The sequence below is a fragment of the Suncus etruscus genome, chromosome 17 (genome assembly GCF_024139225.1).
Source record: "Suncus etruscus isolate mSunEtr1 chromosome 17, mSunEtr1.pri.cur, whole genome shotgun sequence".
Lineage (NCBI taxonomy): Eukaryota > Metazoa > Chordata > Mammalia > Eulipotyphla > Soricidae > Suncus > Suncus etruscus.
Genome location: NC_064864.1, coordinates 21,241,272 through 21,257,188, shown reverse-complemented (window position 1 = coordinate 21,257,188; position 15,917 = coordinate 21,241,272). Strand labels below are relative to the sequence as shown.

The 15,917-nt window shown below is 42.6% G+C and overlaps 1 protein-coding gene and 1 non-coding gene across 5 annotated transcripts in view; both read right to left on the bottom strand.

Annotated features, from left to right (window-relative positions):
* LOC125995055 (protein HIRA) overlaps nt 1-15,917 on the bottom strand; it is an 88,914-nt gene that overhangs the window by 41,316 nt on the left and 31,681 nt on the right. For all 4 annotated transcript variants that reach the window (XM_049764591.1, XM_049764592.1, XM_049764593.1 and 1 more), the window contains 7 exons: nt 13,904-13,999; nt 11,898-12,058; nt 9,738-9,905; nt 7,775-7,888; nt 4,372-4,442; nt 3,554-3,659; nt 1,053-1,265 (listed from right to left, as the gene is read on the bottom strand). In XM_049764591.1, the coding sequence (XP_049620548.1) occupies nt 1,053-1,265; nt 3,554-3,659; nt 4,372-4,442; nt 7,775-7,888; nt 9,738-9,905; nt 11,898-12,058; nt 13,904-13,999 (929 nt within the window). The remainder of the gene's footprint in view (nt 1-1,052; nt 1,266-3,553; nt 3,660-4,371; nt 4,443-7,774; nt 7,889-9,737; nt 9,906-11,897; nt 12,059-13,903; nt 14,000-15,917) is intronic.
* LOC125995668 (U1 spliceosomal RNA) lies at nt 14,594-14,756 on the bottom strand. The gene has a single exon (XR_007491146.1). It is a non-coding gene; the product is annotated as a U1 spliceosomal RNA (small nuclear RNA).

Genomic DNA, 15,917 nt, shown 5'->3' with positions numbered 1-15,917 from the left:
ATACCAACAACAGAGACTGTGTGAAAAGTGTGTTGGCACTATGGACAATGTCTTGGATCGGAAGATAACTTGCCTGAAGCCTAGAGTTGGTCTTATGCCAGGAAACTTCAGGGGTAGGATCTCTTTGTATTTAGGCCAAGGTTATTCCTTTCCATGCCTCTCATATTTTGGTGGGCCTATGCAAACAACAATTGCCACTCTAACACTGTTTTCACTGTGCTCCTTTGACTCTAATCCTTAAAATGCACCCACTTAAAATTTGAGGTTAAACGCACCCACTTAAAATTTGAGGTTAACTTAAGCTAATATGCATGTACATGAAAATGTAAAAAATACTATGCTTCTAATGTTTAAGGAGTTACATAAGTTTAATGGCTTTAGATTGCCTTGTGTGCTGTTAAGAAATATTACAATGTGCTACAATATGGGGACTTGAGGGACAAAGTAATTGTACATGGATTCAGTTTTATTTATCTTAACGTTCTTTGGCTGAAAGTTCAAAGTTAAGATATCAGCAAGGGGACTTCTTCTGAGAATTATGTTATGGCTGATTGTCCTTCCACTGTAACTTTACCTTGTACTCTTTTGTTCTCATAATTCAAAATAAAAAAATTAAAAAAAAATAAAGAAGGAACTAAGAAATGATTTGGGGGGCCGGAGAGATAGCATGGAGGTAGGGCATTTGCCTTGTATTCAGAAGGACAGTGGTTTGACTCCTGGCATCTCTTATGGCCTCCCGAGTCTGCCAGGAGCGATTTCAAAGCGTAGAGCTAGGAGTAACCCCTGAGTGCTGCCGGGTGTGACCCCCCCCCCCCGAAAAAAAAAAAAAGAAATGATTTGGGACAAAGAGGTCTTTAATGATGGTGTTTTAGGTCCCATCAGCTGATAGTCATTGAAGTCAAGAGACCCCAATCTACTCTAGGCAATATATACTCCCTCTCCCTACAACTTGTATTTGCTTATTCTCCTCATTCTGTGCCTAAGCATATGTCCATGTGACATCTGGCCTCCTCTACCCAGAAGACAGTAAATTCAATGGTCTGAGCCCTCACCTTCCTGATGTCTTCAAGACTTTCACCATTGACCACGCCAGCCACCGAGGCAGATGAGCCTGTCTCTTTGGAAGTGGCACTCTTCTGGTCCAGCTGCTGCTGCTGCCTCCGCTGGTATTTGAGCATCTCAGGGTTCTCGATGACAGCTGTGGAGAGTTGGGCTTCGGTCATGATGGCCAAACTCTTGCCATAGGTGGATTGGTGAATGCGGCTCTAAGGAAGCAGAGAGAAGTACAACAAACCAGCTATAAACTACTATATGGTAGACACTACTCTCCAGAGGAGCAGTTGTGATGTAGACTATTCTAGCTTTGAGAGGGGAAAAGACCTGGACAGGGACCCCAGAATTCTAAATGCCAGCTCTCCAGTGCTTCCTACTCTGCTCTTCACATTGCTGTTTTAGATAACGCTGGAAGAGTTTTATATTCTCACAGCCTCTTGCATATAGACAGTTGAGGATAAATGTAACTGACAAGAAACCATACCATATAGTACGGGGCTGAACAATGGCAATGAACATTTGTTGAACTGAAATTAACAAACGCTGGTATTCCAAACACTTTTTGGGGAAACAAACTAAAGAATTTGCTTTCACTGTTTATGTCTACGGCTATCAACACTAGGTAAGTGGAGGCTCCAAGAGTGTGCAGAAAGTATCTCTACGAGCACAGGAAGGCCTGATATCTATAGTAGACTCCAGGGAAATCTACTACTGTATTCCTCCAACATGTTCTGACCTATCTGAGTAGGGTCCCTTCCTCCATTTCTCAAGTTCCATTTGTCCTTTGCTATAACATGCCAAAAGGACTGATAGGAACAGAGAAGGTATCCTCTGCACATTGAAGTCTAAAGTGGTGGGAAGAGACTCACACAAGGACATGCAATCATTAGGGAAGTGAGGAGACATATGTGTCCGGGCAGAGAATGCTGCTTAGGCAGGGGAGAACTGCCTACCTGCTCTGAACTTTCATTTTCTTTATTCAGACAAATATATTTCACAGAGTGCAGGCAAAGGCCTCTGTAGAGGTAGCAGGTTTCTAAGTCTGGAGAAGGTAAAGTAGATAGAGCCTTCCTCAAAGCCCTTGAGGGGCAGATTACTACAATGTTACAAAGAACACATAGAAAATAAGGCCCAAACCAAAGGCTTGATTCATGCCTCTGTTCTTCTATCTAAGGGGTAAAAGGGGCTACATGACCCTTCGCAAAGGGTCATGTTATTTTCCAAGGCTTAGCCATCTCATCAATAAAATAAATAACCTAGTTAAATAAAATATATAAAAAATGCATGGCAGGGACCGGAGAGATAGTATAGTGGGTAGGACGCTTGCCTTACATGCAGCCGACCCAGGTTCCATCCCTGGCACCCCTTATGGTCCCCCGAGCCTGCCAGGAGTGATCTCTGAGCATAGAGGCAGAAGTTAGCCCTGAGCACCGCTGGGTATGGCCCTAAAACAAAAACAAAACAAAAAAGCATGGCAAGGCCAAAGAGATAGTATAGGGGTTAATATGGCCATGTATATGGCAGACTCTGGTTCCATCCCCAGCACTGCAAATGGTTCCTGAGCACCACCACCAGGAGTGATCCCTGAGTAAAGAACCAAGAGTAAACTCTGAGCACAGTGCTGGGTGTGGTCCCAAACATCAAAAATGCATGACCTAGAGATATAGTACAAAAGGTAGGGAATTCCTTGCACACATATATCCCAGGTTTGACCCCCAGCACCCCATATAGTTGGTCTCCTAAGCCCCACCAGGAATGATCCCTGAGCATCTATGAATAAACCTTGAGCATCACTGGGTATAGTGCACTGCTCAAAAAATGAACAAATAAAGATATGACCAATATTACTATAATTGCTGCTTTGTGGCAACTACTTAAGTACAAAACAAGAAATGTAAAAATGGTCTTAGAAAGACACTACTGCTCTTTCCCAAGATAATAATATTCCAAGAATGAGGCTAATCTTTTATTTCCAAAAGAGATCGCCACAAATGTTATTTTATTTTTGGGTGGCCTCCCAAGAAGCGCTCAGGAGATCCAGTGGCCCCTTCTGGTAATTCATAAACAAGTAGGTCAGCTGTTTAATGTGAAGAACCAAGAATTCAATGTTGCTTAGATTCTGTGGTGCTGGGGATTACCCAAGTAACCCCTGAGGTTCATGGGGAATTTAAGAACTGCACTTAGCAATGCTCTGGGAACCATCGAATGTCAGGGATCAAATTGGAGTCAGTGTATGCAAGACATTCACCTTGACCCCATACTGCCCAATATTACTAATTCCAGACCTAATTTCTGATATATACTAATTAATTTTTAAAGGAATCAATTTTAAAAAGAAAAATGATTAGCTATAATGAGATAACCCCCAATAATACTTAAACAACACACGTATAAGAAAGATAAGGTCCAATTAAAAGAGCTACTGTCGCTGTACCTATGGTACTAGAGTATATATAGCATATAGGCCACATACCAGTGATATATTTGGTTGTTTTCCTACCTTTTCCTCTTCACTCAGTGGATCTCCAAGTTCATCCTGGGAGAAATCTAGGAATGCCACAGACCCATCCATCGAGCACACCAGGATGCCCAACCCGTTCAGAGTCCTGAAAAAAATTGTGTCAGTCATCTGGGAGCAAGTGTCTATGGTGCTTACTCATACCCAGGAATGGGACTAGAGAACAGTGGAGAAGGGGGCTAAGGAGAGTCTGAAAACCTCTGGTTTTCTTCCATGGCCTGATGGCAGTGGGGATGTGGGTAAAAATACGTTAGAGGCTCTTGCACCCTATAGTTCTAAGCACAGGTATAAACCGTCTCTACTTATCATTATATATTAATTTAATTTTTGTTTTTGAAACCATTAAAAAAATAAATGAAGATGTGGCTCAGTGTTAGAGCACTTGTCTTGCACGTGCAAGGCCCTGACCTGCAAAAACAAAAAATTGAGGAAGTGTGTATTTACGTGAGGTCATGGAGAAGCAGAAAATATATCTCCACATTTATGTTAATTTGATTCATGTGCTATGAGTGAAGTAGAAATAGGATAACAGTATCCTTTTCTCAGATAAATACCAGTTTGTCTAAGGGATTTTCAGTAGTAAGTCCTACTATAGCATGAAGTACAGGAGCAGGTAGTACACAGTAGTACTTTTCAGAGCAGAAAACTGTCCTTTAATCAATCATATACATATAGCCTGGGAGTGATTGGTGGATGGTATTAGTGGCCTGCTGCAGCTATATCCAGAAGGCCTTTGATTCCAATTTGGTAAGGGCTTATCCTTTTTCTACTCTAAATATTTGAACTAGAATACATCTTACCAGGAAATATCCATAATGGATTTGTCAAACAGTTCATGGATGACAACCAAAGGTCGTTTTAAACATGTGAGCTGAAAGAAAAGCACCAAAAATTAGTGAAATGTCTAAAAAAACCCTCTTTGTCCTTTCAGTTGACACTACTTGTCCCAGAATCTATGAGTGATGCTTTGCTGATATAAAAAAGTTATTCAAGTCATTCCAACTTTATTCTAACAGTAATTACTAAAATCCCAAACTGCAGAAACCAAAGCTAGCCCAGACAATACATAATGGAGAGGCCTTTACATTAAAGGTTCACTGCTTGATGGGAATGGCAGGGGAAAAAAGTATCACCCAAACAATGAGCAAATGAGAAAAGGGTTCTGGAATGGCTCTGACTTAAACAGAGGAATGGCCCAAAACAGAAATCAGAGAAGATCAACAAAAGAGGTGAATAGAACAACAAGGCTTGGTCAGAAGATAACAGAAAAGGCAATTATCATGGAAGGAAAATAGCATCAAAGAGAAGCCAACAGATCTCTGGGTCTGAGCAGTTCTGCAATTATTGGTCCAATGTTTGGGACAACTGGTTACATATATTACATGGTTATTTGTTTATTTATTTATTTTGGTTTTTGGGCTACACCCAATGACGCTCAGGGGTTACTCCTGGCTCTGCACTCAGAAATTGCTCCTGGCAGGCTTGGGGGACCATATGGGACACCGGGGATCAAACCCAGGTCGGTCCTGGGTCAGTGTGTGCAAGGCAAACGCCCTTCCGCTGTGCTATCGTTCCAGCCCCTCCACGGTTAATTTTATAAAGAGTTTGAGGACTGTTTAGACACACACAAAGCCAGTTTAAATGGCTCTTAATCCAGATTCAAGGTTAACCTGCTTTTGCATTTAATGTCATTAAATATCTTGGAAAGGTGCTGGAGATAGTGCAAGAGTTAAGGGGATTGCCTTGCATGTGGTAAACCCAGGTCTGATCTCCTGTACCAGATGTGGTTGGTTTCCTGAGCACAGACCCAGGAGCAGACCATACACTGGTGGCGGTGCAGCATGGTATCCTTAGGTACTTGCAATAAATTGCTAGCCTGGTTGGCTGAGAATCACTGATGGGGCGGTAGGTCTACTGAGCAGCATTTGGGAGGTCACACTACTCCCTAGCTCCACCCAATCATGGAAAAAAAATGTTTTATTTTGTGCCTGTTTGGGGAAAGGGATAGGTGGCATACCAAGCAGTTACTGGAGGCTATTTCCATGTTTCTTGAAGTGCTAGTGACAAAACCAGTGCTCCCACAGTCAAAGCATGTATGTGCTCTCCAGAAACATGTTTTTTATACCGTTCATGTATTATTTAGTTGCTCAAGGCTTGTGCTGTCTCAATGTTCTATTGTAATGTAAGATCATACGGTTGTGCATAACCACCCTGCTATGTGAATGATGGGTCAAGGGGTGATAGCACTGAGTGGGAGTATACTTTTACAAGGCTTCCACCAGTTGTTTAGCTAGAGAATCTATAAAAATAATCTTCCAAATTTAACGTCTGGAAAATAAAGAGCGCTGAAGCGCCCTCAGGCCCCCCCCCCATGTCTATAAACTACACAAAAACCTGTAACCTTTGTGAATATCTGAATGTGATCAATGACATTTTAGTCAAGAACCATGAACCTTAGGCTCAATTTCTCTATGACCAACAATTATAAATGCAGTGAGAGAAGAGGGCCAGGGATCCAATTCAGTGATAAAAGTAAAATGCCTTGTATACCATATGCCATAAAAAAAGCAGTCTGAAACTAACATTCAAACTTCAAGTCCACACTGCTTATGAGGTAACTGATTGTATGAAATACACTTCTGGCAACAAAAAACATGATTCTCAATAATTATGTGAATAAAAGTAATGCAAGACAAATAAATACTACAAAATTCCAATAATAAGCAACACCACTGTGATAGGTATCATTAAGTGGTTGCCTTTAGGGAACCTTCTAGGGCAGTGGTTACAGTGATGCAATTGTGTATGACAATGCATTGGAATGAATACATCAGAAAACATTTTTCTTTTTTTCCCGTTTTTGGGCCACACCTGGCTGGACTCAGAGTTTATTCTTAGCTCAAGGATCCCTAGGGAAGGGGAAGATGGGGGGGATTGAGGGACTATATTGTGCTAGAGATAAAAACTGGGTCAGTTGTGTGCAAGGCAAGTGCCCTGCCTATTGTACTATCTCTCCAGTCCTGAATATACTTTTTGTAGGTTATAAAACTGTTCCTTCTTCCCCACAGGCAATTGGTATTCCTAGAGGATACCAATAATTCAAAGCTGCTCAAGTACTTATTATTTTCAAATAATTTATATGCCCAATTTTTTTTGCTTTGTTTTGTTTTTTGGTTTTTGGTCATACCCGGCAGCGCTCAGGGGTTACTCCTGGTTTTATGCTCAGAAATCACCCCCGTCCTTCTGCATGTAAGGCAAAAGCCCTACTGCTGTGCTATCTCCCCAGCCCCAAATATTTCAAATCATTTCTAGATTAATAATAAAACCTAACACAATATAAACACTATATAAAATAGTTACATCATACTATTTAGGGAACAATGACAAAGGAAAAAAACATTTGTACTTAGGGGCCGGAGAGATGGCATGGAGGTAAGGCATTTGCCTTGCATGAAGAAGGTTGGTATCCCATATGGTTTCCTGAGCATGCCAGGAGCGATTTCTGAGCATAGAGCCAGGAGTAACCCCTGAGCGCTGCTGGGTGTGACCCAAAAAACAAAAAAAGTAAAAATAAAAAATTTGGTATTTGTTCAGCATAGACACACCAATAAAGGTCTAATACAAAGCACCTATTTTTCAGATCTGGTTGGTAAAAACTCAGATGCAGAACCTGTGGATAAGAAAGATGAATGTATGTTGACGCAAAGGTCTATTAAAAAAAGGAAATAGGGGCCAGAACTACTGTACAGTATGTGGGCATTTGCCTTGCATATGGCAGACCCAGGTTTGATTCCCAGCATCCCACATGGTCCCCAGCGCCTGCCAGAAGTAATTTCTGAGTGTATACCCAGGAGTAACTCCTGAGCATCACCGGGTATGATCCAAAACCCAAACTCTCCCAAATAACCCCAAAAAGCAAACAGAACATGTCAGCTATGAATCATTGAGAATCATTGAGAATATTCCCTGGATCTAGACATAAGTGGCTTTAGCTAGGGGTTAGGATAGCCTCTTTTGGTTAGGTCATCAGTGCTTCCTTCTGGGGTGATGAAGGACCAATTATAGGGAAGAAACACACACAAAGTACCACCACAGGTGGAGGTCTCTTCTCTTCTAGGTCCTCAGGATCTACTAGGATGCAACCTACACCATATTCTATATCACTGCCTACAGGAGTAGCAAAAATTTATGACAGAGGCTTACCCAGACAGAGAGAGAACGGTCCTTGCTGCCAACAGCACAGCAACAGTATGGACAGCTAGGCTTTGCAGAACTCCCATTCTTTTGCTTCTTTTTGAAGATTTTTGGGTTAAATTTCTAAAGCCAAATAACAATATTAAAATAAATAAGCATCAAGCCAGTTTAAGTATTGAGATACATTACAATCTAGCCTACTGGTGGAAGCCTAGGCACATACTATTTCATTTTTACAACTACCTTAAGGAGATATTTGCTAAGGATAAAATGAAGACTCAGAAATGTCAGAAAATATAAATTATATGAATAAGTACTGAGAAGTAGATCTAAAGCTGGATCTACCAGCCCTCTATTCATGGACTTGCTGGCAGATCAGTAGATCTGGATACTGAAATTGGTCTTCTAAATTCATCTTTGGCAGGGCATTGTGTAGGACCTGACCTTTAAAAAACATATCCTTACAGAAGACAAGGGGAGCATCAGGAGAGATTCATTCCATTAATTATTTCCCTAAAAGAATTGAGCTGCCTGGAATATCTCACTTAGCCAGGGATGATGGCTTTATCATGATAAAGTCAGCCCATTGTGGTACCAACAGTGAAAGCTAGGCTTTGTTTTTGGAAGGTCAGAAGCTACAGAGCTCACTACCACTTTCTTGGATTGAAAGGCATGACAGCACTTGACTCAGACTTGAAAACCAAACTGTTAAAAAAAAAAAAAATTCTAGTCTGGTGGCAGGTGGTCCAGAAGAGTTCCAATACCAGAGGTCAGGCAGAAACAGAGAGAGCTGAGAACATGCACTCTGAAAGTGTTAAATCTGGGATTTAGTCTCTACTCCTACTCAGCTGGGTATGAAGCCGTTTCCAACATCTTCCAGATGTTTATATAGACGTTGTAAAAGTCACTTGAGATTCAAGTGGAAGCATTGGGCTAACTAGGAAGCACTGACTCTCAGTGCTATGGCAACAAAGTTCTGGTTTCAAGTAAAACTGTACAAAGAGTACAACTGAAACAGTATTTTAGGGCCTGGAGAGATAACACAGCAGTGTTTGCCTTGCAAGCAGCCGATCCAGGACCAAAGGTGGTTCGAATCCCGGTGTCCCATATGGTCCCCCGTGCCTGCCAGGAGCTATTTCTGAGCAGACAGCCAGGAGTAACCCCTGAGCACCGCCAGGTGTGGCCCCCCCAAAAAAACAAAAACAAAAAAAACAAAACAAAAACAAAACAAAAACAAACAAACAAAAAGAAACAGTATTTTTTTTTGTTTTGTTTTTTTGGGTTTTTTGGGTCACACCCGGCGCTGCTCAGGGGTGACTCCTGGCTGTCTGCTCAGAAATAGCTCCTGGCAGGCACGGGGGACCATATGGGACACCGGGATTCGAACCAACCACCTTTGGTCCTGGATCGGCTGCTTGCAAGGCAAATGCCGCTGTGCTATCTCTCCGGGCCCAAGAAACAGTATTTTAAAGGCATACTATTTATACTTTTATTTATAGTACATGGTAACATCAATTTAAACAATGGGAAAGATGAGCAGGATCAAGAGCAGGCAGCAGCTCCAGATACAAATGAATAAATACTCCTGTGATCTGTAGCATAGTCTTAGAGCCATACCTAGTAATGGCTGAGCTGTAAGGATAAATACATATACTCACACTATATCTCCTGGATCATGGCAAGTAGGCCACTTGTTGCGACTCCCAGGCTTAAGTAATCAGCTCCAAATAGTACAATGTCTCTAATCAGAATTGTTGTAGTGATATCAGCTTTTGTTTTTACCCCCCCCCATATCAGCTTTTAAATATTGATACGTAAGTATTTTCACTGAAAAAACAAAAAAACAATGTGACTCAAATCCTACCACTTAGTCCTACATGAGACTTAGTATTTTAGAGGCACCGCCCAGGCTCTAAGCATGCCACTAGGAGTATGCCCAATATGTAGTGAACATGAGGTAAAATACACTCACCACAACAGTCACAGCTTTCCGGTGCCCAACAAAATCCATGTTGGTCTTCCAGCCTTCCCGTTCAATAATCTGTGCAGTGGGGCCAGAATTATTCATGGCATGGGCAGATACCAGATAGTGTCCATCAGGTGACCAGCTAAGCCGCAACACATGGGTCGTTCCTCCACACTGAAAGAGACATTTGTGTTTCAAAGGAGGTGAAGGTCAACTTTTGTGACCAAAATTTTGGTGACAAGAATAAAGATAGGGGCCTGGAGAGATAGCACAGTGGTGTTTGCCTTGCAAGCAGCCGATCCAGGACCAAAGGTGGTTGGTTCGAATCCTGGTGTCCCATATGGTCCCCCGTGCCTGCCAGGAGCTATTTCTGAGCAGACAGCCAGGAGTAACCCCTGAGCACCGCCGGGTGTGGCCCAAAAACAAAAACAAAAACAAAACAAAAAAAGAATAAGGATAAAGGGGTCCGTGAGGTGGCGCTTGAGGTAAGGTGTCTGCCTTGCAAGCGCTAGCCAAGAAAGGACCACGGTTCGATCCCCTGGTGTCCCATATGGTCCCCCCAAGCCAGGGGCAATTTCTGAGTGCTTAGCCAGGAGTAACCCCTGAGCATCAAAGGGGTGTGCCCCCCCCAAAAAAAGAATAAAGATAATGTCTGGGAAAATAGTTCAAAGGACCAGAGCACAGGCATTGCAAGTCCTGGGTTCAATGACCAGAATCAAATGGTTCCTCTAGCACTACTGGGAGTGACTGCTGAGCATCCAGAAATAGCCCTACAGCCAGGCACCATCAAGTGCAGTGCTGTCCAATCCTATTCACCACCCCTTTCTTTTTTTTTTTTTTGTGGTTTTTGGGTCACACCCGGCAGTGCTCAGGGGTTATTCTTGGCTCCAGGCTCAGAAATTGCTCCTGGCAGGCACGGGGGACCATATGGGACGCCGGGATTCGAACAGATGAACTCCTGCATGAAGGGCAAATGCCTTACCTCCATGCTATCTCTCCAGCCCCATTCACCACCCCTTTCTAAAAAAGAAATAAAGGTGAACTAATTCACACATGTGACTATGTGATTGTGGAGCACACATTTGAGCTTCTGGTATCTCCAAATGAATCAAATAAAAGGTTGCACCATATACAGTCCTCTGAGTCCTGCTAGGAGAGATCTTCGAATGCAGAGCCAAGAGGAAACATGGAGTACCGCTGAATGTGGAAACCCCCCACCCCCGCCAAAAAAAAACTCCAAGGTTCTATCAAATGATGAGAGATGTGATATCTGACATTACTCATGTGAGCTAACCAGTATGGCTGGATAGGCTTCAAAGGGATCTGTAAGACATTACCTCTATTAAATGTCAATTCAGTATGGGCAAAATCTGTCTGGCCACTAGCCTCTTTCTTCTGCCAACACCAGTAGACTACATCACTTGAGGTCTGCAGACCATTCACATTAACAGAAGAGATGGCTGCAATGATACTACACTAGGTACATGCCTTGCATGTGGTTGGACTAAATTTGATCTCAAGCACCCAATATGGTCCCTTGTGCAATGCAAGAAGTGATCCCTGAGTGTAAGCCTTTAGCACTTTGGATGTGGCTCCCAAATTAAACAACAGAAAAATGCTTTGAGTCTGTTCACCTACTCTCTCAAGACTGTCATTTCACCAGAAACCTTGATGCCATCAGAACTAGGGCAAGTCTTTAAATTCCATTAAATCTACAAAATGCACAATAGAAAGACCCTGTTCCTCTGACCTGGACCAGAGCAGGAGGGCATTCTTTCATATTCTGTCTGTGAAGTGAGATGATATGGAAAAAAAGCTAACCCAAAGTTTTTTTTTTTTTTTTTTTGGTTTTTGGGCCACACCCGGTAACGCTCAGGGGTTACTCCTGGCTATGTGCTCAGAAGTTGCTCCTGGCTTGGGGGACCATATGGGACACCGGGGGATCAAACCTCGGTCCGTCCAAGGCTAGCGCAGGCAAGGCAGGCACCTTACCTTTAGCGCCACCGCCTGGCCCCTAACCCATCAAAGTTTAAGATCAGTCCTGTCTAATTCTTCTTGGTGTTCTAGAGAATGCTGACCCCACACCCAATCATCCACTAAGTTAGGACAATAGTTCTATGCAGAGGACAAAGGCAGTGAGTTGAGTTCTCTAGGTAGTCTTATTACCTCATCAAAAGGTTTGGTGATGCTGGTCTCCAATTGCCAGTCTAGTGTCCTCCATACCTTCAGGCTGCGGTCATCAGCTTGAGAGGCAATGTATTTACCAACAGGGTCCCAAGTCAACCCTTTAACCAAGCCAGAATGACCTCTCAATGTAGCTAGAATTTCTGTGAAGAAAAACAAGAGATTGGAGAGGTATTACAAAGAGGACAGTAATGATTCCATACATGAGCTACAATCCATGGGCCCTGGATGACTGGATGACCAGTCAAAGAAAGAGACTTCAGGAATTTCCCATAGTCAGCCCCATTTCTGGGGACAAGCAGAAATGTTAGATTCTACCAAGGCAAAAACAATCTGTAGAAATAACTGTTCCCAAGTTGTTTCCAAGCATGTTGATTTCTCTTTAGCTACAGCTGACACTTGTTAAGTTGAAGTTGTACATGTCTCTGAAAAAGTATGCAACTAGGGGTTCAGGTTTGGGTCACAGATGAATTCTGGTCCCTTATCTTGTCAGTAACCACTAACTCTGCTGTGGTTCTCCATTCAGGAGAGAATTCTATGAACATCCCAGTGGCGACATCAATACTTCTAATTTAAACCTTTCTGGTATTTCCCATTAAAGAGCAGGCCTGATAGCTTGAAAGACCGGTTATAGTTAGTGGTTCTCTGTAAAGTCATCACTGAGGAAAAAGATGTGTGAAACACCACCTTCTAGATACTAGTAATCCAAATGTGACCCGAGTAAGCCTCTAAATCCAACCCTCTTTGCCAGATCCAGTATCCCCACAAATGCTTGTAGGCTTATAAAGAGAAAATGACTTGAACTCAGATCTATGGGTGGTACATTTCAGTTGTGGAGGAAAAAAGCTTCAGATACTGAGCTGGAATATGGAATGTCCTAATTATAAATGGTAGTGCTATGTTAGGTAATCTCATCTATGGTGACTCTAAATATCTTAATAAAAAAATCATCTATCACAATACTGGATTTGTTTGCTTCATCTGGTCAGGGCATCACAGAGGACAAAGGCCAGCAGTCTGAAACCATGCCTCAGAAGCATCTTCTGTGCATGGAAAATGTGTCCTCAGAAGGATGTGTGTGTGTGTGTGTGTGTGTGTATGTGTATGTGTGTGTCTGCCTGTCTGTCTGTCTTTGTGTGTGTGTGTGTGTGTGTGTATATGTGTGTGTCTGCCTGTCTGTCTGTCTTTGTGTGTGTGTGTGTCTGCCTGTCTGTCTGTCTGTCTTTCTCTTTCTCTTAGGGCCCAGAGGCAAGTGAAGGTCAAATATGTTGGTGTTGCTGTGGCAAGCTGAGTACAAATTGATTGGGTAGAAGTCACCAAGAGCTGTTTATGTAGCAACCCCCATAAAATGAGGCACATCCATGCCTCTAGTTGATTATAAGAAAAAAATGCTGGGGCCGGGTAGGTGGCGCTGGAGGTAAGGTGTCTGCCTTGCAAGCGCTAGCCAAGGAAGGACCGCGGTTCGATCCCCCGGCGTCCCATATGGTCCCCCCAAGCCAGGGGCGATTTCTGAGCACATAGCCAGGAGTAACCCCTGAGCGTCAAATGGGTGTGGCCCAAAAACCAAAAACCAAAAAAAAAAAAAAGAAAAAAATGCTATTATTTAATTTTATCCTAGGCATGTTGTTTTACAATATTGTTAAGACAGGGTTCTATACATAACAAAAATTCCTCACCACACCCTCTCCCAGAATGTCCACTTCCTTTATCACTGTCCTAAACATCCCTTTCACCATAATCTAGTCACCTTTACTTTCCCACGGTAATTTCTTCCAGGAGACCAGTTCTTAAGTTTCTGTTGCCTTTGAGTATTTGTTATATCCCTGCTATGTGGTTATCATTTTTTTAAAAATATAAAACTTTAAACAAATATAATTAAGAAAACTAGAACTGAGTTCCTGAGAAGACTTAAGAATCCCCATTTACAATGAGATACTATCTGACACAACCCAAAGGAGAGAGCCCAACCTGCTCACATATGGACAGACCTGGGAACTTCACAGCATTCCAGATGACAACAGTGTTATCAACGCTGCATGAAGCCAACCAGGCATCATGGGGAGACCATGCTACATCCATCACATCTGGAAGACAGAACTGGTGGTGAGTCTTTTACTTGGATAGATTGGCATAAGGGCACACAGCACATCCCTTTTTGTTAGGAATGCTTTCAGTAAGTTGTGCTGGCAGAACCCACTATTCTCCTGTCTAAGGAGACTTTACCAGGGACCATCACAAGACATCACAAGACTGCTTCATTTTAAACCATCTGGAAAAAGTCCCACACTAATTTTCCCCACCACTAATGTAATGCTTCATCCTATAATTTAAAGCATCTAGCTGACGTCCCTACCTCACTCCATCCATTTACAAACCAAACAACTGAGCATATATGACACCTACTGAGCCTGAGGTCCTTAGCTAGTCTCTCAGTTCCACTTGCTTCTCTAAGTAAGAGAAGCAAGCTCTTTGAGCAATGTTGGTTATAGCCTTAGAATTCAGTCAGTGCTCAAAAGATGCTAACTTACTTAGTTTTCAGGAGGTGAATTTCATCTCTACAATCCTTCACAGAACAAGCCTCCACTAAGGATTCCCTAAACTGAATTATACTCAATTGTAACTTCATTATCATGTTTATAAAACACAGCTTAAAAATATTTTTTGTTTTGTTTTGTTTTTAGGGAAGAGTGCGCACGCAGTCCCCCACTACCACAAATTATGCAGTCTAGTTTCCCACATTTGGGGAAATTGCAGGGGTCAGCACACCTGGAGTGCAATGGGTGAGCCTCTTCCTGGGAAACCACCTTTGTGATCATGGTATCTCCCCTGCCAGGTAAGTTTAGGTTAAAAGCTTTTTCTTGGAGAGCCAGAGCTATAGCAAAGTGGGAGGGCACTTGCCTTGCACGTGGCCAACCCAGGTTCAATCCCCGGCATCCCAAATGGTCCCTTGAACCTGCCAGGAATGATTCTTGAGTGCAGAGCCAGATGTAACCCCTGAGCACTGCCAGATGTGGCCCCCAAACAAACAAAAGTTTATCTTCAAAAGATTATTGTAAGGCAGGGGTCTCAAACTCGAGGCCCGTGGGCCATTTGTGGCCCCCCCCCACACAACATTTTGTGGCCCTGCCCTAGAGGAATCTTGTTTGTTTTGTTTTAGTTGTTTGGGTCACACCTCCCAATGTTCAAGGCTTACTACTGACTTTGCACTCAAGGATCACCCCGACTTTGCCTCCTGCGGCCCCCAGGTAAATTGAGTTTGAGACCCCTGTTGTAAGGAATGTGTTAAAGCAGCTCAGTATGTGCCAGACACACAACAAGGCTTATGGGGCCTGGAGAGATAGCACAGCGGCGTTTGCCTTGCAAGCAGCCGATCCAGGACCTAAGGTGGTTGGTTCGAATCCCGCTGTCCCATATGGTCCCCCGTGCCTGCCAGGAACTATTTCTGAGCAGACAGCCAGGAGTAACCCCTGAGTATCGGGTGTGGCCCAAAAACAAAAACAAAAGACAATTATGATGACAATTATATCCATTCATGTCTGACAGATGCATGTTTCACATTTATGTTTGACTGATTTTTTTCTAACCTTAGTGCTTGGTGCAGTGCTAACTGTGTAGAAGAATGGTTAGGGAGATGATGAAAGAAATGTAGTAGTAAACAACTCTTGTTTTTTCCTCATAGAATTTTAGAAAGTGTAAGTAAGAAAGAAGCTCATGTTTTGAGCATGTGTGGAGCTCAGCAGTGGCCTTCCAGCACCACTACAATTGGTACACTGTGAAAGAGGTAATATCTACCAATAATGGAAAGAAAAAATTATTCCCCACACTAAAGGATTAAGCAGTTTAGGGGAAGGGAAAGTAATTTATATCCTCACTAAATTCAAGATATATCAAGTTCCAAGAAACATCCTAAATAAAGTAGAAAATAATGAAATTATTTATTAACTATTCAGCAGAAAAATATTTTCCAGGTTAATAGGCAATAAAAAAAACAACAAAAAACTA